Below are 27,920 nucleotides of genomic sequence, written 5' to 3'. Positions count from 1 at the left end.
TAGCCTGCCTCTGTACACACATATCCCATTAGCCTGCCTCTGTACACACCGGCATAAGTAATGCTGTGTGGGAGGTTTGCACATTGTCCTCATGTTCACACATGCAGAAACCTTTGTAATTGGCCTAGTAATGTTGCAAGAGGCTAACAGAATTGGTTGTTGCTTTTAGCTCCTCTTTTATTGGTTTCTGCTCTAATTCACTGCACAACGTTGCGCAATGTTTTGGAAATGGTCTCTGCCTTCCCACATTCTTTCCAAAGTCAAAGACGCAGGTCAACAACCCCTGTGTTGCAATGTTCCAGCCTGAAACCTGCTTGGACAGCTAGCCGAGTCTTATTTGTTCTCTGGGAAGAGGGCAAAAGCTTGTGAGGGCAGGAATCCAAATAGGGTCCCAGTGGTCAAGCTGGAGAAAGGAGGACTGGACAGAACAGAGAGGCTGCTAAAAACAGCTGCTGAGTTGGCTTCCAGTTCTCTTCAAAACAATCCCTCTGATTCTAGAGGGAAACTTGAATCATGAAGCTAATTACTATACTGTTCCTCTGCTCCAGGCTGCTCCCAAGTTTAGCACAGGAAGAAACCACCCAAGAAATCGACTGCAATGATGAGGATGTGTTTCATGCTGTGGACGCTGCTCTGAAGAAGTACAATGCTAGGAACCAAACTGGCAACCAGTTTGTGTTGTACCGAGTGACGGAGGGCACTAAAATGGTGAGTGACTGCTTAACCCTGAGATCACTTGTAATTTGTGCTCTCTGGCATGGGAGTAAAGGACGGGAGGTGGCCAGTCCTGGGGTAAGCAATAGCGGCTTCCTGGGTAACCCTAAAAGCCATGTCCTGGGAAGACAGAACAGCAGCAGGTGGAGATGTTTGAAAGGGACAAGGCACAGGGCAATCCAGTAACTTAATCAGCTTTGGGTCTGTGAACTCAATGACCTCCCAGTCTTAAGTGAGAATTCTGCATGGGCTGAATAAAGGGAGTAAGAAGAGAGTTGTCATCCTTGCCTTGGACCAAGTGAATACCACCGAGTGTGTGTAGCTGGTTCTTTGAGGTTGATAACAATGTGTTTATTAGTTTTCTTCAGTTTGCAGGGAGGTTGAGGCAGGGTGTCAGGCAGCCTCAGACTGACCACAAGCTTTCTATGATGCTTATGATAAATGCAAACTTTTCATCTTCCTGCCTGCATCTCCCTAGTGCTTTGATTACATGTGCCTCCGTGCGAGATTTATGTGGTGCCAGAGATTCAAACCCAGGACATGCTAGGAAGGCAAGGGCTTCACCTGTTACCCCCGCCCCCCAGTCCATTCAGCTGGATTTGACTATGCTTTCATTTCTGCCTTAGTCCACTCAGGCAGGAGGCAAATGCAGGCAAGATTCATAAATCAGAGAAAAACAAAATCATTAAGAGTTTTAAAAATAGCTGGGTGAAAGCTGGGCAGTGGTGTGCACGTCTTTAATCCCAGCCCTCAGGAGGCAGAGGCAGGTGGATCTCCTTGAGTTTGAGGCCAGCCTTGTCTAAAGAGCAAGTTTCAGGACAGTTAGGGCTGTTACAAAGAGAAAACCTGTCTTGAAAAAAGCAAACTAGATAGATAGATGATAGATAGATAGATAGATAGATAGATAGATAGATAGATAGATATACAGATAGAGTTCACAGACTAGAGAAGTTCGGGGCACTGACTACTCTAGTAGAAGACCTGGGTTCAGCACCCATGGTCATTCAGAACCATCCATAACTCAGGATCTTGTACCTCTTTTGGCCAAAATAGGTACCAGGAACACACATGTGGTATATGTACATATATTCAGGGAAATACTTACACACATTTAAAACTTTTTTAAAATGTAGAAGTTTTAAAAAATAAATAATATCATAAATTTCACTTTTAAAGACTCTTTTTTGGATTGGTCAAGCTACTTCAGCAGGGAAAAAAATCCAATAACTTGACATGAGAATAAAAAGAAAACCCTAATAGATATAGACTGGTTTGTTTTCGGAAGGTAAAACAAGGCTTTTGTTTCTCGCTACAGCACAGCTCACATCCTTCCCCCAGACGCTCTGGGCCACTGTGCACTGCTGTCTCCATTGGGTGATGGATGGGTACATGGGAGTTCTGTTCTACCATGTCCCTGTAGTCCCCTTCCTCTCCCGGACACTGGGGATCTAGCCCCGGGCACATGTCACCCAAGCTCTAAGATGGACCTTGGCCTTTGGTTTTTTTGAGGCAGGGCCTCCTTAGGTAGCTCTGCTGGCCTTGAAGCCAAGGCCCTCCTGTCTCAGCTCCCCAAGTGTGGTACCTGGATTACAGGCTTCACACTATGCCCACCTTCAACCAGACATTTAAAGACCCAGATATATACATGTAAACTAGGTTTCACAAGAAGAGGCTGGGCTAATATTGTGGATGCTGCTTTGGAATCGTTAACAATAGAAGTATATTATGAGCATTCATCCAAGAAGTATTTATGCAAATATAAACATTTATATTTTAAGAAACACAATGCTCCTTGAGTCTGAGAAGGACAGGTATTCGTAATGCATCAACTCCCAGATATTTGCTGCTGGGTCCACTGAATGACACCAAGTGTTACCTTTGCTTTCCTCAGGTTGGTTCTGACACATTTTACTCCTTCAAGTACCAGATCAAGGAGGGCAACTGCCCTGTTCAGAGTGGCCTCACCTGGCAGGACTGTGACTACAAGGACGCCGAGGAAGCCGTGAGTCTGCTCTTCATTCCAAAATCCCCAGCCTGCTGCATGGAACCCTCGGGGCTCTGTAACATTTAAATGAGAGTGTCAAACTGATAGATCAAACATAAAACTTGTACACATGGTGGGGTATGTCTGAGGATTTGACCCCCATGGGCTTGTTTAAAGCCGGGGTACCTGTCTCCTCAGGCAGCCATCAGTCTAGCAGTGGATGGATGCCTTGCACTAGTGAGAGGGGATGGCGGGCAGTCATCTGCCTGAGAAGCAGATAATTCTCATAAGCTTGGACTCCCTTCCTAGATGGGATGTCAGCATCCTCCCAAGTGTGTTCACACTGTGGTCCTCCACGGTTGTAAAAGAGCACACTGCACTCCAGATTAGGAGACCAGGATTGCCACAGTGGCTCTGCCCTCACTGAGCCTATCTGGCAGCTGTGCCCCGCAGAATCTCTCAGAGCAGCAGGGAGGTATCAGGGTGAGTTCTAGCCTCACATTATCTCTCCTGATACTCAGTACAGTGCATAAGACTGAAGAACAAGACAAACAACACAGTTCATTTTTGTAGTAAGAGTGGCGGGCTGCTTTCCCACCGCCTGGCTCCCGAAATAATTACATGAAAACTGTATTCATTTAAACACTGACTGACCCATTAGTTCTAGCCTCTTCATGGCTAACTCTCACATCTTGCTTTAACCCATATCTAGTAATCTGTTTATCACCACAGGGTCGTGGCTTACGAGGAAGATTCTAACCTACGTCCATCTCGGGCCTGAGCTTCATGGCGTCTGCCTGACTCTGCTTTCTTTCTCCCAGCATTCTGTTCTGTCTACTCCACCCACCTAAGAGCTGGCCTATCAAAAGGCCAAGGCAGCTTCTTTACTTAACCAATGAAAGTAACATGTAGACAGAAGGCCCTCCAACTCCAGTTCAGCACCATGTGTGGACAGCCACCATGGAAGCACCAACTGACTATGTGCTGCTTCACTGGGCTCTTTCTGCATGTTAGCATGTTTACTCCTTGCAATGACCTTTTACATGCATGTGGTGTATCTCAACAAGGTGGGAAAACAGAGGCAGTGAGAGGCACCAGGGCAGAGGGAGCTGGCATGCAGCAGAACGAAGGGGGATATTCTGAGAGGTTAAACCGAAGATTATGTAGAGAGCATGAACCCACTGACACTGAAAGGGACATCAAGGAGGAGGCTTAGGCTGTTTTCCTGAGGCACAGCGTCCATCTTGGTGACAGAGAAGCCTCTCTAGGACTCCACATGGAGGCTCAAGTTCAGAAGCCTTACTCTGCCTCTCCCTGACCCTTGAAGATCAGTGGCCTGTGGGAGCAGTCACTGAATATTCATTCTCAGTCTCTAAACTTTGGTAGAGGACTGGAGAGTTGGCTCAGTGGTTAAGAGCTCTTGCAGAAGACCTGGGTTGGGATCCTAGTGCCCAGACAGATTCCATAAACATCTGTGACTCTAGTTCCATGGGATCTGATGCTGTCCTCCTGCCTCTACAGGCACCAGGATACATACAGGCAAAACATTCATGTACATAAAATCAAATAAATCCTTAAGAAAATACTATTAGAAAAAACCTTTAAATCACAATTAACAACAAACATTACTAGCTAGATGCACCCATGAGAAAGAAAGATTTGAACAATTGGCCTCTTTCTTTTCTTTCAGGCCACTGGAGAATGTACAGCGACAGTGGGGAAGAGGGGCGCTAAGAAATTCTCTGTAGCTACCCAGACTTGCAAGATTACTCCAGGTGGGTGATACATCAGGGGGATTTCCCTAGTGGTGGCAGTGGGTAGGAGCCTGGAGGGAGAGTAAGCAATTGACATTAATTATTCATATGTACCAGGAACACAACCCAGACCAGACTACCTTACCTTTGCAGACTGTGACAATGGCAATGCCATCTGCAGTGTTAGGACTGTGGCAGATGTGTGGCCAGAGAAGCCCTACCCAGGTTTTTGGATTGGGTCAGGCAGTGTCAATCATCCCCTCAGACCTATTCTGACTCCTCCTGTGTTGTGTCAGCAGGGAGGGTGTGGGTGGAGGCTGGCTGACCAAGGATGAAGAGATGGACTTCCCTCCAGTCCCACAGCGCCCCCTATAGGAAGGAGACTTAGACTTGCCTCCAGTCCCACATGCACCCTACAGGGAGGAGACTGTGGGCTTTGAGGTCGCCTCTGACCTGAAATCAGTGCAGATTTTTATCCTCTTCACTTCCTGTTTTCCTTGTCTCGGAAGGGAGAGAGCAGGACTGCACACTTCACAGGACTGGTGTGCTAGAATTTGAGACGATGAAAGACGCAATGCCTGTGCATCATCAGACGTAGACACCAGATGCCAGCAAGAGCTCACGCTCACCAAGCACTTAGGTGCTGCCGTGGATCTAGGCACTTTACATGTATTAATTTCCTCACATGGATCATGTGTTACCTCATTCGACCAGTACAGCTCCCCGCCCCCACACAGCATGCCGACACCTCTTGCCAGCTTCTTCCTTCCAGCTCAGGCATCTTCAACATTTTCATAGACATCCTCCCCAATCTCATTTTAGCCTCCTGGTTTTTCTAGCTCCTGCCAACCTCCATGAAATGCTGTCTACACTCTTTCTGTTCTACCTGGTTGTCATTCTTTCATGGAACTGACACTTAACATGTCCCTACACCCTAGTTCAGCACCTGGCGTGTGACAGCAGGGGCAGATGGACTTCAGGGAAAGGCTCCTCTTGGGTTGACTAACAAGAAAACCTCTTCCCTTTTATGCTGGTTGTCTTAGTTAGAGTTTCTGTTGCTGTGATGAGACAGGATGACCATGACAATTCTTACAAAGGAAAGCATGTAGTCTGTGCAGGTTCACTTACAGGTCAGAGGCTCAGTCCATTATCATTATGGCCGGAGCATGGCAGTGTGAGACAGACATGGTGCCAGCTACATCTTGAGCAGAAGGCAGCAGGAAAAGGACTGTGAGCCTGGAGGGCCTCATGAGCTTAGGAAACCTCAAAGCCCGTGACGCACTTCCTCAACAAGGCCACACCTACTCCTACAGAGCCAAAACTCCTTATTGTCACACTCTGAGATTGTGGGGACCATTTACATCCAAACTACCACACTAATCATAGGAACACAGAGAAGAGTGCCTTCCTGCCAGCTCACAGCCATATGCTTTCTACCTGCCAATGATTTGTTTTAGATGATGTGTGACATAAAAAAATGGAAAGAAAAATCTGTTTGGGAGGGTTTTTCTCCAAGAGCCAAAGCATCAGGTTGACTTTGTCAGGATTAATGACAGGAAATAAATGGAAGGAGGCATAAAGGAGCTTCAATTATCACAAAAAGTGATGATATATCTGTAATGTTTCCCTTTTATAAAATGGTGAGTTGGTATATTACTGTGATCATTAAAAACACATTAAAATAAAGGCCTGATGATGTAGCTCAGCTAGTGTCACCGTCCTGGAGGCGGTGGGACCTGTGAGCATGGAGTTGATAAGTGAGACCGACTAAAGTCTCCTGCAATAACCAACTTCATTCAGAGCCTCAGACGACTTATACTCTGAGGGTCAAGAAAGATCACATGAGGGCCTTGAGACATGGCTCAGATGTTCAGAGCCCTGGCTGTTCTTCCAGAGGTTCTATGTTCAACCCTCAGCTCACAGTCATCTGCAATGAGATCTGGTGCCCTCTTCTGGCATGCAGGCGTACATGCAGCCAGAACACTGCATGCATAATAAATAAGTAAATCTTTAAAAAAAAAAATCCATAGAAAAGAGAAACGTCACATCAGTAAAGTTCCCATGAGCACATGCTGTCTACAGTCACAAGGACAAGCACTGTGGCGCTCATGTGTTTCTCCATAGAGGCTTACCAAGGAGAGTTTCAATATTTAATTGGCTAACAAGAACAAGCAGTAAATTTGATCATATTTGCTACCCTTGGGAGGGGCCCAAAACACATTCCAAGAATAATTGTGTGTTTTGAAGCAACTGAGGTCACAAGACCCTTGTCTTGTTTCTTGCAGTGTTCTCATTGACACTCAGAACTCTCCTCACATGACTCCATTCCTGAGCCTTTTTCTGATAAGCCAGTATGTATGCCTGAATGCCTGGGTTCAATCCCCATCACCTCATAAATCAGGCACAGAGGCCTGCAGAGAAAAGTAGAAGAAGGAGGATCAGACTTCCCAGGCCATCCTTAGCTACACAGATAGTTCCAGACCAAGACTGGGGTATATGAGACCCATGTCTAAGAAGTTACATAAAAAAATATAACATAAAAACTGCTCTTTCTAGTCTCCAATTTCCCTCTGACTACACAGGAATCCTAGACTCTCATCGTGTTTAACTCCTTGGGAGTCACTGGAAAGTCAGTTATCAGGAGATTCTACATGGTTTGGATTTGGAATGATGTATATGAGAGATGTTTTCAGTTGTTAATGCTGTCTCTTTGCTCTTTGTCAAGGAAATGGACCCATATTGACAGCCCAATACACCTGTCTGGGTTGTGTACACCCCATACCACCTGATAGCCCTGAACTGGAGCCTGTCCTGAAACACGCAGTAGAGCATTTCAACAACCACACAAAGCATTCCCACCTCTTTGCTCTTGAAGAAGTAAAAGCAGCCCAGAGACAGGTTTGTTTTTTCATTATTTCACAACTTGATATGGTTAAAAATTTGTTAGATTAGCATCTTGCCACACAAAATAGACCTGTGTGGTTCCTGTTGTTCCTCCTGCCAGGAGGAACCTGTCTGGTCTCATGCTTTATGGTACTGGAGTGACCCTCTGTGTTTTCACGAGAATAGCTCTTAAAACAAGGGGCTTTCTCTAGGGCCCAAGTGAGCAGAGTGACCCATACAAAGGGAAGGGTGATGCACATCTTCTTTCCTTGGAGCTTGCTTGTAACAAATATTACAGCATATCATGAAATTGTCATTCTGGTTTTAGGATTTTAACAAATCTGTATTACTATCTTGTTGTCATTAATTAAATACTGCCTCAATGTATTAAATTGGTCCTAAAAAGGTGGACATGACTTCCTGGGTACACTCTAAATTAGACTTCACACTCGCTCATGGTGGTGAGGTGGAAATAGCTGTCTATTCCACAGTCATCTGATTATCTATCTATCCATGTATTTGGGTTTTTGTTTGTTTGTTTGTTTGAGGAAGGGTGTCTCTGCAAAGCCCTGATTGTCACGGAGCTCACTATGTAAACAGGGCTGGCCTCACAATCACAGAGATCTGCCTACCTCTACCTATGTATCATTCTCTACCTTCAGTTTAACTTGCCACTGCATGGGATTTGTAGTTTACTCACCTGTGTTCATGTTCAGAGGTCAGCATGAGGGCAGCAGGTGGTCAGCATGGAGTTTGTGGTCAGCATAGGGAGGGTGGGTGGTCAGCATGGGGATGCTGCTCACCATGGGGATCCTGTGTATTCAGCTTAGAGCTGGCGGTCAGTGTGGGGCCTGTCAAGAACAAAGCAGGAGAATTTCACTACCTGGTGACCAGAGACCCGTCAACTCACCAGGAAAGGTCATTCCCATTTCTCACTCCTCCTGTATAGACAATCCTATTGTTTCACAAATCCAGGGGAAACCCGCCCTCTTGGCAAACTGGAAAAGGAAAAATTGTAATATTTTTATTTCAAGAAATATAATGTATATATATATAGGTGTGCATTTATGTATATATATATATAAAATTTACAATTACATTGGAGTGTTTGTGTATAATTTGCAGTTACATGGGAGTGTGTGTGTGTGTGCATGCACACGTGTGCGAAGATACTCAATTTTTACTCAGTGATCCTATTGCCTGGTAGCAATGGTGGTGTGTATTCTCTGAGCACTTACTCAATCCAATTCAATGTTTAAGATGTTTATAACTTTTGCTCTCTGTGATTAATGTTCATGCTGAACTTCAAGTTCTCACTCAACCTATAATCATTTCAGGTGGTGGCTGGAATGAATTTTGAAATCACCTACTCAATTGTGCAAACTAATTGTTCAAAGGAGCAGTTTCCATTCTTATCTGCAGAGTGCAAATCACTTGCGGATGGAGTAAGTAGGCAAAAGTTGAATAATCGTCTTTAACATTTTGTTAAGAGCATGACGGGACTGTCAACCCTGTGGGAAGACTGTCCCTAAAACTGAGATATGGTTTGGTAGTTCGCATCCATGGTCACGGAGGATCTCTGGGCCCCATGCTGCTGGGCAGAGACTCTGCACACGTCACACTGAGTATTTACCTTCGCCAGGGATGAGGCCTGGGGTTTGGGCTGCCATCCTCTCTTTGTCTCCTCTGATGTCATGTGTGCTCAGTGTTCCAGCAGGCCGCTCTAGACCCCGGCTCCTTACTTCAGCTCTTCCCTTCCTGTTCTTCATCTTCTCAATTCTACTTTCATGTTAGTTAACGCATTCTGGGGTTCTAGCCCTCTGGGGACGACATCCTGGCACTCACTGGCCCTAGCTGAATGGGAGAGCTCCAGGGTCAGTGAGAGACTCCATCTCAACCAATAAGGTAGAGAGAAACTAAGAAAGGCCTCTGACATTAACCTTTGGAATCTGAATTTGTGTGTAAACATGTGCACGTGCATGCACACAGATGAAGGTACGCACACCTAATATACAAACAAATAAATCAAGCTACACTAAGCTGAAAATTAGAAGATGTCCTTGCAACTACACTTCTAGATGTCTCCCCAAAGGAACTCAAAAGGAAGCTCAAATAGAGAAAGTCATGTTCCCAGCAGCACTACTCAGAGGACCCAAAAGTATAAACGACCCACGTGCCCATCAACAGGGGTCCTACTCAGTTCTGTTGCTGTGATAAAATAATGACCCAAAACAACTTGGGAAGGGAAGGCTTTATTTTATCACAAGTCACAGACTCTCACTGAAGGAAGCCAAGGCAAGAACTCAAACGCATCCTGGAGGAATGAACTGAAGCCCAGAGCTGCTTACTGGTTTGCTGAGCAGGCTGATTCTTGTTCCTCTGAGGAGCGCCTTCCCAGGGGGTAGGACCATCCACAGTGGGCTGGGACCAGTCATGTCAATCATTAATCAAGAAAATGCTGGGGCTGGAAAAATGGCTCAGCACTGAAGAGCGCTTATTGTTTTCCAGAGGACACAGTTTGCATTCTCGACTGAGCCAAAGCCTTCTGGAACTTCAGTTCCAGGGTTTCTGATTCCCTCTCAAGGCCTCAACGGGCACCAGAAACATGGTGGACACATGCATGTAGGCAAAACACTTGCACATACAAAATAAAATTTAAAAAAAGAAAGAAAAAGATGTTCCACAGACTTGACAACAAGACAATCTGATGGAGGCATTTTCCCAGTTGAGGCTCCCTCTTCCCATGTGATTCTCGTTTGCGTCTAGCTAATAAAAAACTAACCAGGACAGCAGGTGAATGGATGAATAACACACTGTATACATACACCAAAGGATGATGCACCTGCAATATGTGTGAACCCTGAAGCATGGGATGAATGAAGTAAGTCAGACACAGAAGTATAAATATTGTATGAAGCCATTGATATGTAATATATAAAGTAAGCAAATTCATAAAGACCGGAAGTAGAGAACATTCAGAGGGGCCAAAAAAAGGTAGGATGCTTGTCTATTGCTTACTGGATTTAGAATTTCTGTTGGGGTAAAATTATTTTTCAATGCAGCAGTGAAGGTTGTATAGCATGGTGAATTTTAATTAATAACAGCTAATTCTACAACTTTCAATGTCTTATTTTTTTACTTTATTATTTAAAAAAGTATCAATCCAAATTCCCACTCCCTCCCCTCTTACCACTCCCCTCACACTCCCTCCACAGTCCCTTCCTCCACCCCCTCCAAGCCTAAGAGAGGGCAATGTACCCCTCCCTGAGGAAAGTCCAAGGCCCTCTCTACTACATCTAGGTTGAGCAAAGTATACATTCAAAGAGAATAGGATCCCAAGAAGCCAGTACATGCAGTAGAGACACATCTTAGTGTCACTGGCAGTGACCCCTCAGTCTGCCCCAATTGTCAACCACATTCAGAGGGACTTGTTTGTTCCCATGCTCGTTCACTCCCAGTCCAGTTGGAGTTGGTGAGCTCCCATTAGCTCAAGCAAACTGTCTCAGTGGATGACCCCTCCTGGTCTTGAATTCCTTGCTCATATTCTCACTCCTTCCACTCTTCAACTGGATCTTGGGAGCTCAGTCCAGTGCTCAGATGTGGGTCATTGCCTCTGTTTCTATCTGTTGTTGGATGAAGGTTCTATGGTGATATTTAAGATAATCATCATTCTGACTACAGGGTAAGGCCAGTTCAGACACCCTCTCCTCTACTGCTTAGGGTCTTAGCTGGGGTCATCCCTGTGGATTCTGTGGATTCCTGGGCAGTTTTCTAGAGCCATGTTTCTTGCTAATCTTATAATGGCTCCCTCAATCAAGATATCTCTTTCCTTGCTCTCATATCTGTCCTTCCTCCATCTCCACTATCCCATTTCCTCAAGTTCTCCTCAACCTCCCTTCTCCCCCTTCCTTGTACCCCCGACCTCTGTTCCCAAATTTTTGTCTGTTTCCAATTTCCAGGTGGGTCTATATATATTTTTCTTTGGGTTCACCTTCTTACTTAGTTTCTCTGGGATCATGAACTATAGGCTTGATGTCCTTTGTTCATGACTAGTATCCGCTTATGAGTGAGTACATACCATATTTGTTTGGGGGAGTCTGGATTACCACACTCAGGATATTGTTTTCTAATTCCATCCATTTGATTGGAAAATTCAAGATGTCATTGCTTTTTTTTTTACCGCTAAGTAGTACTCTAATGTGTAGATGTGCCACAATTTCTTTATCCATTCTTCAGTTGGGGGGCATATAGGTTGTTTCCAGGTTCTGTCTATTACAAATAAATGGGACGTGCCAAACCTGAGAAGATTCTGTAAAGCAAAGGGCACAGTTAATAAAACAAAAAGGCAACCTACTGAATGGGAAAAAATGTTCACCAACCCCACATCAGACAAAGGACTGATCTCCAAAATATACAAAGAACTCAAAAAATTATACGTTAAAATTCTAAATAACCCAATTAAAGAGTGGTGTATTGAACTAAACAGAGAATTCTCAACAGAAGAATTTCAAATGACCAAAAGATACTTAAGGACATGTTCAATTTCCTTAGCTACCAGGGAAATGCAAATCAAAACAACTCTGAGATACAATCTTACATCTGTCAGAATGACTAAGATCAAAAACACCAATGATAGCTTATGCTGGAGAGGACGTAGAGCAAGGGGAAGACTCATCCATTGCTGCTGGGAATGCAAACTTGTGCAACCACTTTGGAAATCAGTGTGGTAGTTTCTCAGAAAACTGGGAATCAACCTACCTCAGGATCCAGCAATGCCACTCTTGGGAATATACCCAGAAGATGCTCAATCATACTAACAAGAACATTTGTTCAGCTATGTTCGTGGCAGCATTACTTTCAATGTTTTAAATGGAAAAATTTACATTTTATATCTACACATCCTATCAATCTTTATATCTTATTTCATATACACATAATATATTTACCCCAGGCTCAGTGAGAGACCCTTTTTATAAGCTAAGGTGCAGAGTCTGGAGAGGTGGCTCAGTGATTAATAGAGGACCTGAGTTAGGTTCCCAGCACCCCCATCCCACATCAGGGAGTTTACAGATTTCATTAACTCCAGTGTCAAGAGATTCATCATCCCGCACTTGTGAACACACACAAACACACACAAACACACACAGAGACACACACGAAGAGAGAGACAGAGACAGAGACAGAGACCCACTCACTTATACATTCACCATGTAGTGAACATTCTTATTTCATACCCCTCTGTGTTTATTTGTAGCCATATATACTCTCATGTGCTTCTGGTTTTCTTCTGCTTTCAGCTTCTATTCCTTTTTTCCCTTTTTGCCTATGCAAGAATTTCTTAAGCAAGCATACAATCTTTTCTTTTTATTAGTTGTTTGTTTTCAAAATTGATTTTAATTTCTGACTTTGAACCACCAGGATGTTGGGGAGTGTACAGATAACGCCTTTGTGGATATCAAACAAAACATTGCTGACTTCTCACAAAGCTGTGACATCTATCCAGGTGAGAAAGTACATAGGGGACCATGGGGAAGTAATGGGACCTGCCTTCTTACCCAGATGCACCGTGTCTGTAAAGGGCCAAGGCAACCCAGTGACAGAAGGAACAGTGTGTGCTCTCTGGGCCAAGGCCATCTGCAGGGGCAATGCCAGCTGGCTTTCCTTTCCTTTTCTACAAATTGTTCTTAAATGTGGGTCTTTGAGTTGGAGAGGTCTCATTTTAAACCATACATAATGGAATCCCTCCAGATAAAGATGGATTTCCAAGCATGTTAGGATGGGGGGTTGTATGGGAAAAGCTTATGGCTAAACTGGAATTTCTCAAAAGAGAGCTGACTTCTCTCACAGTTACAAACAGTTCTGCACATGTCAATGCCGGAGGCACCGCTGTGCACAGGTCATGACGAGAAGCACCAAGACACCGCTGTCCACTGCAGCCGCGTTGGAGGCTCATGCATTCATTCTTTTACATTCACCACTGCCTTCCTCTAAGTTACACATTTCTCCCAAGTTTACACTGAAGATGCAAAATTTTAAGCTGGATGCCCGGCACACCCCTGTAATCACATCACTCGGGAAACTGAAGCAGGGGAGCAGAAGTTCTAGGCCAATTTTTGTTCCATGTAGACTTCAAGGCTGGTTTGGGATGATGAATTTCTTTCGCTCTAACCTCACGTTGGGCACCAAAGGTAGCTGGTTGTTTCTTACTCTTTGATTCTTTTGGCTCTTTGCAGGGCTTACCACCCAGCTCCCAAATAAATCATACACAGAGTCTTATTCTTCCTTATAAATGCATGGCCTTAGCTTGGCTTGCTTCTAGCCAGGTTTCCTTAACTTAAATTATCCCGTCTATCTTTTGCTGCTGGGTTTTTTTTTCTTTTCTTACTTCTGTATCTTACTTTCACTCTTCCTCCATGGCTGGCTGGGTGACTGGTCCTTTCTTTTCTCACTTCTTGATCGCTCCTGCTCCGTCTTCTCTCCTCCCAGATTTTTCTTCCCTTTTATTCATCTGCCTGCCAGTCCTGCCTATGCTTCCTCCTGCCTTGCAACTGGCCATTCAGCTCTTTATGTGACCATCACGTGTTTTAGACAGGCAAAGGATCAAAGGATCAAAGAATCAGAGCTTCGCAGAGTTACATACAACGTAAAAGACTGCAACACAGCGTTGCGTCACAGCATAAACAAATGTAACACATCTTAAATTAATATTCCGCAACATTGGGACACATCAGAATCTGTCTGGGGGAGAAGATCAAAACATGTAGAACATATGGCTCAATATGGTCAAAGGCATGCTTCCCTAAGCATCTGAGCTGCAAGAAAGACAAGAGAGGAAGAAAGTGAGTGTCTCATGGCCCACCATCCCTTGATTTTGCTCTGCTCACTTCTCACCTATGAAAATGAGGGTGCTGGGCCTCTGTGTGACAGGAGCCAGGGTAGACTACTATTTGGGTATACCTACTGACTTTGAATCTGTTTGTTTTTTCAGGAGAGGATTTGACACAACCACTTCCCGAGGGCTGCTTTGGATGCCCCAAGAGCATACCTGTAGATAGCCCGGAGTTGACAGAGCCTCTCGGTCATGCCATCAAAAAGCTTAACACAGAGAATAACCATTCTTTCTATTTCAAGATTGACACAGTGAAAAAAGCCACATCCCAGGTGTGTAAACGGACACAAAGATGGGAGGGTGTAGTCTATGTGCAGATTGGTTGCTAATTTGGTTCCCGGTCTTCACTGTGGTTTGGGAAACCGTACTTGGTAATAGGATTTTGAGGTTTAAATTTCAACACTCAACTCTGCTGTGTGGCTGAGTGTGTCAGACAAGTATCTTTAAAGTTCTCTGTTTGCCAGAAGGTGATATCACACTCCTTTAATCCCAGCACTCAAGGTAGAGGTAGGCATATCTCTGAGTTTGAGGCCAGCCTGATCTACAGAGCTAATTCCAGGACAGCGAGGGTTGTGTTGAAAAACAAAAAGTAAAAAAAAAAAAAAAGCGAAAGCTCTGTTTTCTACCTGAAAATGTCTGGGGCGAAGCTCAAATTAGACAAAGTGTGACAAATGACTTTCAGACTCCAGAAACCTGTACAAAGCCTGGAAACCACTGTAGAGTTAGCAAGGTCCTGGGGAGGAAGAACAAGGCTTTTACTGTAAAAACCCTGGAAATCACTGTAGAGTTAGCAAGGTTCTGGGGAGTAAGAGCAAAGCTTTTTACTGTATAAACCCTGGAAACCACTGTAGAGTTAGCAAGGACTTGGGGAGGAAGAGCAAGGCTTTTACTGTACAAACCCTGGAAACCACTGTACAGTTAGCAAGGTCCTGGGGAGGAAGAGCAAGGCTTTTACTTTCAGCCTTTGCAGGCTCTTCTCTCATAAGAACATTAGTGTAAGGAGTTGTGATGTACACCCATAATCCAAGCTCTCGGAAGCTGAAGAAGGAGGATTTTCACAAGTTCTAGGTCAGGTTGAACTACATAGCAAGATCTGATTTAAAACACACACACACACAAACACACACACACACACACAGAGAGAGAGAGAGAGAGAGAGAGAGGGGGGGGGGGATGAAGGCTTAGGGGGGGAAGAAATGCTAAACGCCTTGGACTCAGCCACATCGATAGTCAGTCAGTAAGAGCCCATCACTCTCACATGGCCTTGTTCTTTCTCCCTCCTCTCCCTTTGCCATGGATGCCCTCATGTCTATATCTCTAGGGCCTCAGCTCCACTTTCACACCCTATCATAAAAGCTAGTTACCTCCATCTGGGATCAGAGGATCAGCTATAAAACAGCCTCTATCCATGGTGACTCTGTGTGGTTATGAAAATCTCAGCCTTTGTAGCACCATCTGTAAAATGAGTAGCTGGATTAAAAAAGCCAGGCCCTCTAACAGTACTGGTAATCTATAATCTTACTGTGCAAGAACAGATTCCTACTCTACAGACTCGAGCTGCCTTCCCTAGATACAAGGTAATCAAGGTAGAGCCAAACTGTTACAGAAGCCGACGAGACCTTTGTAATCTAGTAAGAAATTGCCCAGTTTTTGCTTTAGTAGTTAAATTTCTAGGCATCTGAAACAAGAGGCTTCATACATAGCCATAGTCATTTTCATTTTGGTTATAGGAGCAAAAGCTTTGGTAAAATGTCACACTGTCTGGGTGCGTGGTGGCTCAGATGACAAAGGCACTTTCTATCCCTGCCCAACAGACAGCCTGAATCCCATCCCTGGAACTCACATGGTTACAAGGAGAGAATCGATTTCACAGAGTTGTCCTCTGACTTCCACACACATGCCATGGCACACACACACCCACTCCACCCCACCACATCCACACTGATAATAATAACAGGACCAACAATATGGGAATGATTAAATGAAGCCTACCTTAGGCAGAGACTTTAAGGCATCTCTGTAAGGAGTGTTCAATGGGGGAGTGTCTTGTGATTAGTAGCCAACAAAAAGCAGACTGTAAAAAGAAATCCATGAGTTGGGGAGTAGTGGTGCTCGCCATTAATCCCAGCACTCAGAAGGCGGCAGCAGGTGGATCTCTGTGAGTTCATGGCCAGTCTGGTCTACAAAGTGAGCTCCAGGACAGCCAGGGCAGTTACACAGAGAAACTCTGCATCTTAAAAAAAAGAAAGAAAGCAAAAAAGAAAGAATGAAACAAATGAAGGAAAGAAGGGAGGGAGGGAGGGAAGGAGGGAGGGAGGAAGGAAGGAAGGAAGGAAGGAAGGAAGGAAAAGAATTCACTGATGCCACATCTGCGCCTACAGAAAGCAACACTGAAAAGAGATGAGTGGGTGGGGTGCTGGGTGCCTCCACTGTCCACAGTGGTGGGTTTAGAATGTGGCACAAGGGTCTCCTTATTCTCATCTTTCTAGTTTCCTCTGTTTTTTCACCAAAAAGAGTAGACAAACTTTATTAAAATTAATCTCAACTGACATTTGACCTGTGTGATGCTCACAGCACTGAGACTCACTGATGTCACAGGCCAGCTCCCTCAAAGGGGCTGCTGCTTTATACTGTTCCTCTTTGTGCTTTCTTTACTTCTTGTTTGATGGTCCTGCTGTCCAATGAAATTTCTTTATTCTTAGCGATGTCACAATTGGGGGCCATGTACTGCACATCCAAGGCTTTGGTCTAGGAGCCCTTCATTCATTCCCCTTCTCTTTTACCTCACCCTTGTATGTGTGTGTGTGTGTGTGTGTGTGTGTGTATGTACATGCACATATGAGTGTATGCATGTGTGTCAAGAATGCCAGCAGAACACTATGAGATAATACTGAGAGCAGGAAGCAGACAACTGATTCCCCTCTGTATGCTGTAAAGTATGTTTTATTACCATTGGTTAATAAAGAAGCAACTCTGGCCTATGGCTGTGCAGAATAGAGCTAGGCAGGAAAACGAAACTCAATGCTGGAAGAAAGAAGGCAGAGCCAAGCATATGCCGTGTACCTGTCAAAGGAGAAAGACAATGGAAACTTACCAGTAAGCCACAGCCTCATGGTGATACATAGGTTAATATGAATGGGTTCATTTAAGATGGAAGAGCTAGCTAAGAATACAACTGAGTCATTGCCCAAACAGTGTTGTAATTAATACAGTTTTGTGTGACTATTCAGCTGGAAAACAAAAAAAGCAGTCTCCATTACAGACAAACCTTTAGTTAGCTGCCAAATCTACTAGAATATAGTATGAATTTCATTTGAAAGCCTCTGTTTGACTCCTTAAACTGGTCACTCGAAGCAGCCTTTGAAGTAGCAATTTACAGGGACTCAATTAGCTGTTAGGAACTAGTTTTGATGCAGACTCTTGATCAAGATCTTGCTAAGTTACTAAAGATATTTTATATAGTTTTAACCTTGTCTTGGCTTTGTCTGTTTAGTCTTATTAGAGTGTGGATACACTCCAAACTGGATTGATAGTTGGGACACCAAGCTCTGAATACAAATCTTCCATGAGTGAGGTTTCTGCTGCTTCTTGTCTATTGTTCCTGTCCCACTGCAGATGGCCCTGGGGCTGTGGATGATGATTCTCTGGGGCTGTGGATGGTGTCCCCTGGGGCTTTGGATATTGTCTCTATCTCTGCACAGATGAACAAATGCTGAAAATCTATGTGCACAGTTTTGAGAATGTTCTTTTAACAGAAGTCCTAATAAGAAATGTAAAAAAAAATTATAGATATCTGATTTTGAGGGATTTGTTTATGTGTTCATTTGTGGTGCTGGAAACCAAACCCAAGGCCTAGGGCTTGCTGCACTGAACCAAACCCTCAATTCAGTTTGCATATACCTGTGACTTTTGATGCAAACTGTCGTCATAGTGTTATGGAAACAAAATGGCGAGGTAGGTATGTTCAAGAAAAGAACTGAGGTGAGTGGTGGTAGCACACATCCTCAATCCCAGCACTCAAGATGCAGGTGGATCTCTGGGAGTTTGAGGCTGGCCTGATCTACAGCAGGAGTTCCAGGACAGTCAGGGCTATCAAGAGGAACTCTGTCTCAAAAAATCAAGGAAGAATGGAAAAAAGGAAGAGAGAGAGAGGAAATGAGAAATAAAAAAGGAGAGTGATAGAGAGAAAGAGAGAGGAAGGGAGAGAGAGATGTAGAAAGAGGGAAGGAGGGAGGGAGGGAGGAAAGAAGAGAGGTAGAGAGAGAGAGAGAGAGAGAGAGAGGAAGAGAGAAATAAAAAAAGGAGAGTGGCAGAGGGGGAGGGAGGGAGGGAGGGAGGGAGGGAGAGAGAGAGAGAGAGAGAGAGAGAGAGAGAGAAAAGAGATTTTTAAAAATTGACATTTTAGGAATGAACTATGTACTTGGAGAGAGGACCTCATGACAAGGGCCCTAGGATCCAGCCCTTGAGGCAGGAGACCACTAAAAAGGATGTAGTCTTGATTCTCCTCCTCCCAGCATGGACCAAGTGTGCACTTGCTCAACATCAGGTGTCTGCATGTCCTCAATCCTCGCTGGTCTGGAAAACTGAGATTGATGTTGCTCTGCTTTCTCAAAGCATCCATCTTTACCTATTAGCAACATTAAACCTTTTTAATGACTAGTACACATCATAATTTCTTTTCTCAGATATTCAGCCCAATGTCCAATTTTCAATGTCGGGCTTTATGCTTATGGCAAGCTTTATCCTGCATCTCAGTTTTACCCCTTTGACTTTTCACTTTGCTTATTGTGCTATCTTACTTATCATTTTTAATAAATTTGAATAAACAATAAAAACATCACACAACAAAATTAACCACATCCAAAGTCCTTAATGAACTTATGCTAATATAATTGGCATCGAAACAGAAGGTATGGAGCTTCGTGTTGTTTTATATTTTCAGCATCAAATGTATTTTATGTACTTATTCGTCCACCAAATCAAAAACTCCATGACAGAATTAGCATTAAAAAATTAGCTTTATATCTTCTTGTTCTCTTTTCCTCATCTTATATTATACCCACATATACACTAATTTATGTATATTGTTGTCCAGGTTTCTCATCTGAAAACATATGACATATTTCTTTCTGAGATTGTGTGACCTGATTTAATATTTATTACAGAGTCTATATCATATTTTCCTGTAAATTTTTAGTTTCAATTTTTATTCTGGGCTGAGTAAAATCCCAATGTGTGTGTGTGTGTGTGTGTGTGTGTGTATGTATATATATTAAATTTTCATTATTCATTCATCTACCAATGAGCAACTAGAGTGATGTCATTTCTTTACAATAATTAACAAACAGTCATAAACATGGGGTATAAATATCTATGGTAGGGTGTGGAGCTCTCTGGACATATGCACAGAGTGAAATACATAGGTCATATAATAGTGCTACATTTTTATGAATGTTCAAACTGATTTGATGTATTAATCATCAAATTAATGAAGGTATTATTTGTATCCCTACCAGCAGTAAATAAGAGTTCATTTCTTCCCATATCCTCTCTAGCTTTTTGTTGGATGAATGGTAGCAATTCTGAGTGGGAGGAGGTGTTATCTCCAAGTAGCTATAACTTATATTTCCCTTAGTGCATATGGATACTGAACACTTTATAGAGAATAGTTATTGGTCATTTGTGTTTCTTTTTTAAAAAGCATTAGCCTGTTTGTTGAGTGACAGTTTTATTCCCTTGGCATTGAATGCCTGCAGTTCTTTGTAAATTCTGGATATTAGCTCCTTGTCTGACGTGTAGCTGGTGGAGAGCACCCCATGCTGTGGGCTGTGTGTCCTCTGCTGGTTGTTTCCTTAGCCGTGCAGGCCATTCTCATCTACTCTCTTCTGTTGAGACTTGGGGCTGGTTCCTGAGCTGTTGGTCTCCCTGTCTTCTTCTGTGCCAGTTGTAGGCTGTCGCTAACACTATGGGTATGTACTATACAGATTTGAGGTCAAGTATTACAATACCTTCAGCATTGTTCTTACCCCTTAGGATTGATTTGGCTGTTCTCTCTTTTATGGTTACATATGAATTCTTGTATTATTTTTTCTAACCCTGTGAAATATGACATGATATTTTATATGTATTGTATCACTTCTGTATATTAATTTTGGTAGTGTAGACATTTTCACAATATTAAATGTGCCTATCCAAGAATATGGACATTTTTCTATTGTCTAGTACCTTTTGCAACTTCCTTTTCCAATATCTTGAGAATTTGATTGTGGAGGTCTTTGACTTCTTTGCCTAGACATCTTCCTAAATACTTTTATATTTATTTTATTTTTGAGACAGGATCTCATTATATAGTTCAGGATGTCCTGGAACTCACTGTGTTGACAATACTGGCCTCAAACTCAAAGAGATTTACTAGGCTCTCTTCCCAAGTGCTGGGATTAAAGCATGGCCCACTGTGCTATGTCACTTACTCTGATTTTTGTCCCATTGTAATGTGTTATGTTTTGTTTTATCTTATTATATTATATTTTATTTCTTTTTATTCCTTAGAAGTCTGTTTGTTTCCTGTTTTCCCCAGACAGGGTTTCTCTGTGTAACAGCCCTGGCTGTCCTGGAGCTGGCTCTGTAGGCCAGGCTAGCCTCAAACTCACAGACATCCTCCTGCCTCTGCCTCTGCTTCACAAGTGCTGGGATTAAAGGCATGTGCCACCACTGCCCTACCTTGCTCTAAATTTTGAGAAATGATTTTCATTGTCTAGCAATAGAAAGATTTTCCTTTTGCTTTAGGCTTGCTCCCACTATGTCTCTCCTAGAAATGCCCCTTCATTTTTTGATTTTCAATTACAGTTGGAATTTATATTGACATACAGCATTCTCTACAAGGAAAATAAAATAGATGATAGATAGATAGATAGATAGATAGATAGATAGATGATAGACAGACAGACAGACAGACAGATAATAGATAGATAGATAGATAGATAATAGATGGATAGATGGATAGACAGACAGACAGACAGACAGACAGACAGATAGATAGATAGATAGATAACAGTTGGCACAGTGGCTTCATGAACTGCAAACCTTGATCAGAACACCAGGGGTGGTGGCAGTGTGGATGCAGTCTTGAACCCCTACTAGCTGTGTTGCATTCCCCCCCACAAGCTCTGAATTAAGTTGAGCTGTCAGCACCTGGAAGCCACGATGGCAACTCACACCTGTAATTCTAGTACTTGGAAGGTTGAGGCAGGAGGTTTGTGAATTTGACAGCCACTAGCTACAGACCACTCTGTGTTCATAATGAGATTATTTCCCAAATAAAAAAATAAAAATTTAAAACATTGAGAATATAGGTCAATAGTAGGTCCCTGGTGAATACTAGCACTCATCCCTAGTACAACAAAGGTAAAAAATAAAAAAGCATAAAAAATTATAAAACGTTTCAAATGCTTTTTACAAAATGGGATTGTGGTGTAAGTGTGTAATTCTCCTTTTTTTTTTCAGTAAGAACTGTTCTTCCAGGTCAATATGTACAGATGCATTCTTTGCAATAGCTATGTAATACTCCAAACATACACATATATGGTTCAATCCTATAGTATATAAATGGATCACAAAATTGGGCTACTGTTTATAGACAAGATTGTGTAGTGCTTAAAACTGTTACCAAAGACAATGAGGAGGACCCTAAGAGGGACAAACATGGATCTACCCAGTAGGAGAAAAAGACAAGATCTCCTGAATAAATTAAGAGCGTGTGGATTACAGGACAGGGTGGAAAGGGAAAGGGGAGGAAATAATGGGAGTACAGAAAATGTATAGCTCAATAAAAACAATTTTAAAAAAAACCTGCTACTAAATACTTAACTGGAAGGGCTGCTGAGATGGCTCAGTGGTTTAGAGCACTGGCTGCTCTTATGTAGAACTGAAGTTCAATTCTCATGACCAACATGGTGGCCCTCAACCCTTGTAGCTCCAGATGTCCTCTTCTGAACTCTGAGGACACAACTGCACCAGTGTGTTGCACAGATGTACATGCAAGAACACCCACACAGCCAAGTGGTGGTGGTGCGTGCCTTTAATGCCAAAACTTGGTGGAGCCAGAGGCAGTGGGATCTCTGTGATTTTGAGGCCAACCTAGTCTACAAACTGAGTCCCAGAACAGCCAGAACAGTTTCGCAGAGAAACTCTGTCTCAAAAAACCAAATTAATAGTAATAATAATAATAATGCGAAGTAATAGCTAATCTAAATATTTTCTAATTTTATATTAATCTACATAAGAATTTACTGATTCAGTATTTGGCAGCAAGACAACAAAAAATGTTTGAAGAAAATATTTGAGGTTGCTCTCTCATACCTCAGATTGTATTGTAACTTAAGTCCTGAATCCCTGGTAAATGCAGTTTGCAGCTCTTGAGCCTTAAAATTGATATGTGTGGAAGAAAGTAAACACTGTAGCCAGCCTTTCTAGTACATAGTAAATGACTCTACCCAACTAATATCAAGAAATTCTAGATATGCATACAAATCTAAAGTCTGTATCAGATACTGGTAGCTTGGGGAGTATGACTATTAAGATGATCAGTGCATAATTAAAATGTCAATGTTCTAACTTTAAACTCGTTAAAGTAAAAAAGTATAATTTGTTACACTAATCCTTATTGAAAACTTATCTTGGTTTTAACCTGTAAAGATTTGTTTCTTGTACCTGCTTAATAAAATGATGACTGGCCAGTAGCCAGGCAGGAAGTATAGGTGGGATGACCAGGCAGGAAGTAGAGGCAGGGTAACAAGAACAGGAGAAATCTCGGAAGAGGAAAGCTCAGTCTATAGTCGTCACCCAGACATAGAGGACACAGGTGAGAATGCCTTGCTGATGAAAGGTACCAAGCCACGTGGCTAACATAGACAAGAATTGTGGGTTAAGATGTAAGAATTAAGCAGTAAGTCTGAGCCAATAGGCCAACAATTTTATGGTTAATGTAGACCTCTGTGTATTTCTTTGGGACTGAATAGCTGTGAGACTGGGTGGGACAGAAACCTCTGTCAACATTGTTCTAATTAACTTTACAGGTGGTAGCTGGAATGAAGTATTTCATTGAGTTCATAGCCAGAGAAACCAAATGTTCGAAGGAGAATAACACAGAACTGAAAGAAGATTGTGAGGTCAAGTCCCTTGGTGTGAGTAGCAGGGGGCCCGGGTGATGCTTTAAAATTCATTGCTCACAGGCCTCATGACTAACGATTTTCCTCTTGACTTCTGCTTTCCTGATCAGCAAAGTCTCAGCTGCAGTGCTAACGTGTACATGAGACCTTGGGAGAACAAAGTCGAACCAACTGTCAAGTGCCAAGTATTAGAAGTGGTAGGAGCTCAATTGCGGTCAGCTTGGGGTCGATTTTGCCTATGATTCCAAAAAGTCATATCTGGGTATTCAAAATGAATCATTACTGAAAATAACCTGTGGAGGGTATCTTTTTTAAAAATAGTAAGAAGTTATACATTTCTATGCTGATCTACCCTGTGTTTTAATAGATCTTCGAGGGGCTCACACACATGATTCATGTCTGTAAGGCATGACTCTACATCATCCTTTCAAGTCTTTACAGAGTGCCCCATGCAAATACTGCTTTGTGAGTTGTCAAAGATGGGACACTAAGATTTGAAATGCCAGCCAGGCCATGGTGGCTCATGCCTTAAATCCCAGCACTCAAGAGGCACAGGCAGACATATCTGAATTTGAGGCCAGCCTGGTCTCCAAAGTGAGTTCCAGGAGAGCTAGAGCTGTTACACAGAGAAACCCTGTCTCTAAAAAACAAAAACAACAGCAACAATAAAAACAGGACAAAGAAAAAGATTGGAAAAACCGTGAGGCTCCAAAGTGATTACATCACTATATCCCTTGTCCCAGGCTCTGCAAAGCAAATGTCTAGCACATTCTCACCAGTCCTTAGGGCCCTGGGAGGCAGTGCTGCTATTTTGATTTTACAGAAAAGTGAAGGTAGTTTCTACAGCATGGAGAGCAGGTCAAATCAGAGCTAACCCTTTCCATCCTGATCCTCACGGCTAGAAGATCTGGCTTGAACATTGGCTTCACCTGTCTCTTCTCACAGGTGGTGAAAGTGGAGGTGGATCATATTCACGAAACCATGCTTTCGTGCAAGTTGCCGCCTCTCTCTCTCTAGTTTAGGTCCTTGTCGTTTGTATACTGTCTCTAAATCATTGTAAAAAGCCCTGTGATCAAGCTTGCGAGTAAGCTCCAGGGTGGTTCAGCCAAAAAAGTGAAAAGTGAAGCTGCTCAGGCCTTTAAGGATAAAAGCAGTAATGACTATAACAGAAATGATATCAGGCTGGGCTATGGTGGCACACGCTTTTAATCACAGCATTTGGGAAGCAGGAACAGGCAGATCTCTGTGAGTTTGAGGCCAGCCTGATTTACAGAGCAAGGGCCAAAAAAGACTCCAAAGGTATAGAGAAACTCTGTCTCAAAACAAAACAAAAAACAAGAAAGAAAGAAAGAAAGAAAGAAAGAAAGAAAGAAAGAAAGAAAGAAAGAAAGAAAGAAATTAAATCAGTTAACAAACAGTGTACTCTTACATAGTTCAACCATCCAGTTTTTCCAAATGAAGAAAAACTCTTAGCCTTAGAGTATCATTAAGAACAATAGGCAGGCAAGGTTGGGGATGTATCAGTGGATGAGGCCAACAGGTATAAGGTCTGGAGTTCAGTCTCCAGTACCACAAAGTCCATAAATCTTAAGAACAATTAAAATAGAAGAAATATTGTTAATTCATTTTTGTAGAAAATTAATGTTGTATTTAAAATCTGGCAAGAATCACCCCCATTGTAAGCCAAAATGGTATCACCAGGGTCTTAATCTCTGCTTCCCTCATTGACAACCTGATTCTAACAATACATTCATCTTAATATTCCTCTCTAGATGATGAGGAGACCGCCAGGCTTTTCACCTTTCCGGTCAGTCCAATTCCAAGAAGCAAAAGAAGGAACAACTGTAAGTCCACCCTATACTGCCATGGTGCAAGAAGAGCAGGATGCAGAGCATGAGCGAAGACCTGCTGATGGGCATGAGAAACAGAAAAAGCATAAGATTGACCACGGTCATAAGCATGGGCATGACCAAGGCCATTGGCCTCCAAAGACACATGGCCTTGGCCATGGACATCAGAAGCAACATGGCCTTGGCCGTGGACATCAGCTTAAATTGGATTATCTTAAACCCCAAAAGGAAGACAGTTTTGACCATGAACATAGAGAGGAACGTGTTCATAAGCATGGTCATGGCCATAGTAAACACAAAAATCATAACAGAAACAGTGGCAAGCACACTGAGCAGAGAGCAGAGCCTTTGGCAGGCACTTCTGTAGACAGCTCTACATCCTCTACACAGACACAGGGCAGGACCACCCCTAGCCCTCCTCTAGCTCAGCCCAGTGTCGCGGTTACCCCTTCTGACTTTCAGAACTCAGATTTAATTGATGGTGTGGTGGCTACCACACCACCATATGCCGTGGAGATCCATGATGATTTGATCCCTGAAATCCATGTACAACCAGATAGCCTTTCATTTAAGCTGATATCTGACTTTCCAGAAGCAATGTCCCCCAAATGTCCTGGACGCCCATGGAAGCCAGTTAGTAGAAAGGATCCAACCACAGAAATGGGAGAATTTTCTGATTTTGATCTCACTGATGCTCTTTCTTAACTTATACAGCCTACTAGCGCAGAGAGAAAGCATCCAGCTGACCTTCCTCTTCTACTGTTGTCCCAGAAGCCTCTCCTTGTCTCAAAAAGTCATCTCCAACTCAATGTCTGTCTCCTCTGTTGCTTCTGAGTCTCTCTATCCATCCTCCTGACTTCCTCTTACTTTCTACGTTTTTTTCCCTAATAATCTATGTTCACTTTCTGTCAGCTGTTTGCTTGCTCTGCCTCTTGACCTATGGCTGATTGTATTTAATCCTGTTTATGATACTCAAGCAGAAAGCTCTCATATTAAAGGTGTGTGCTAGGGCTGAGCCACACCAAAACTAAAAACAGTTTTTTTCCAATAAATAATGAAATCTTGGGGTTCACAGTGTGTCAAATATCCTGCAAAACTAAAGCTTTATACAATCCCATACCCATGGACACTAAGACACTCTGGTGGTCACTAAACAAACAAACAAGAAAAATGGACCTGTAGGGAGGAGGGAGGCACTAACAGGTATGGGAGGGAGAAAACAGAGAGTGGGGATAAGAATAACCAGAACTCGCCAGGAGGTGGTGGCACATACATTAATGCCAGCACTAGGGAGGCAGAGGTAGGCAGATCTCTGTGAGTTCGAGGCCAGCCTGATCTCAGGATGGAGTTCCAGGATAGGCTCTAAAAGGTACACAGAAAAACCCTGTCTTGAAAAACCAAAAAAGCATAATCAGAAATACATATGTGTGAAATTGTCAAAGAACAACATATGTGTGTACATATATAAATATATGTATATGTAAATGAATATATGTATATGTGAAATTGTCAAAGAAAAATTTAGCTTGGTAAAAATATTATTGACAATAAACAACCAAAACATATATAAAAATGAAAAGTTTGACAATACCGTAAGGATTAATGGGACTGAAGAGATGGCTCAGCAGTTACGAGCACTCACTGGCTGCTCTTCCAGAGGTCCTGAGCTCAATTACTAGCAACTACATGGTGACTCATAGTGGTAAAGAGATCTGGTGCGCTCCTCTGAAATAAAGTCATACATGCAGAAACAGCACTCATATACATTAAATAAATAAATGTTTAAAAGAAAGAATCCCCGAAATGTGAAAGAGACAGGAAGGGATTCCCACACCGCTGAACAAATGGTATCAAGGGATTCCCGTACTGCAGAGCTGCTGTAAACCTTGGGTTTAGAATATGCAAAATATCTACAAACAGGAATAGAGTCAAGAGTAGGGATGGAAAGTAAAGATGTGGCTTTCACAACCACGCCATGCTGCAAATGCACTCATTGCTGCTGCTGGTGTTTACTGGAAGCATTGAGCTCCGAGTGATTCTTTCATTTTAATATTGTCTACATTTTAAAATAAAGAACCACGGATCCAGGAAACATTCTCACATTCTCAACCAGCTGATCGTTTTGCAAATATTGATCATGAACATCAAATTAACAGAGTTTTGCTATACTTACAGAGGCTTGCAAACACCTGCGAGTACAAGGGCAGACGCTCAGGGGCAGGGGCAGAGTCAGCGCCTGGGAGTGAGGCAGAATCTTCACTCTTGGCACAATAGCCCCAGCACGACCCCAAGTGGACAGAACAGAAGATTCATGGGATACATGTAACATGGAAGAATGTCCCTTCATCACTCTGCCTCTGCGTGAAATAAAATTCAGACTTGATGAGTTCACAGTGGTCTCCTTTAAGCCACACCTGTACTGTAGCAAACTGAAGCCATCACCAAAGCTTGAGTCCGGCCACAGAAGCTTACAACCCCACTCTGGAACATTCCCTCTAAATTAGACAGCAATCCTTAGATGGACTTCTTTCTCACTGAGACGCCATGTGTGCTAAGGGAAGGGTTAGGGAGTGCCATTCTGCCAGTATCCAAAGTGTAGCTCTTTGTTCTTCATCCTGCTCCTGCTCACCAAGCCCATGCTAGAGATGATTAGACTTGCTCAGTAATATTTCTAAATCT

At 42.9% G+C, this 27,920-nt stretch overlaps 1 protein-coding gene across 3 annotated transcripts; it reads left to right on the top strand.

Annotated features, from left to right (window-relative positions):
- The first annotated feature begins 318 nt into the window (after window positions 1-318).
- On the top strand, window positions 319-27,630 carry LOC119824681 (T-kininogen 2-like). 3 transcript variants are annotated; one of them, XM_038345027.2, is made up of 11 exons: window positions 319-708; window positions 2,606-2,716; window positions 4,389-4,473; window positions 7,178-7,350; window positions 8,673-8,780; window positions 12,754-12,838; window positions 14,324-14,496; window positions 23,299-23,406; window positions 23,502-23,588; window positions 25,164-25,235; window positions 27,417-27,630. In XM_038345027.2, exons 1-11 carry the CDS (start codon window positions 514-516, stop codon window positions 27,513-27,515), a joined length of 1,296 nt encoding a protein of 431 aa, XP_038200955.1. In that variant the 5' UTR covers window positions 319-513; the 3' UTR covers window positions 27,516-27,630. The 3 variants fall into 3 exon arrangements, with proteins under 3 accessions (XP_038200955.1, XP_038200956.1, XP_038200954.1); XM_038345028.1 differs by lacking the exon at window positions 27,417-27,630 and adding an exon at window positions 25,834-26,313 and having other exon boundaries at window positions 23,502-23,605; window positions 25,172-25,235; XM_038345026.1 differs by lacking the exon at window positions 27,417-27,630 and having other exon boundaries at window positions 25,164-26,092.
- The last annotated feature ends 290 nt before the right edge of the window (window positions 27,631-27,920 follow it).

This window comes from Arvicola amphibius, chromosome 10 (genome assembly GCF_903992535.2).
Source record: "Arvicola amphibius chromosome 10, mArvAmp1.2, whole genome shotgun sequence".
NCBI classification, from domain to species: Eukaryota; Metazoa; Chordata; class Mammalia; order Rodentia; family Cricetidae; genus Arvicola; species Arvicola amphibius.
The sequence above is the reverse complement of the archived record's forward strand: the minus strand, read 5'-3'. Positions and strand labels throughout refer to the sequence as shown.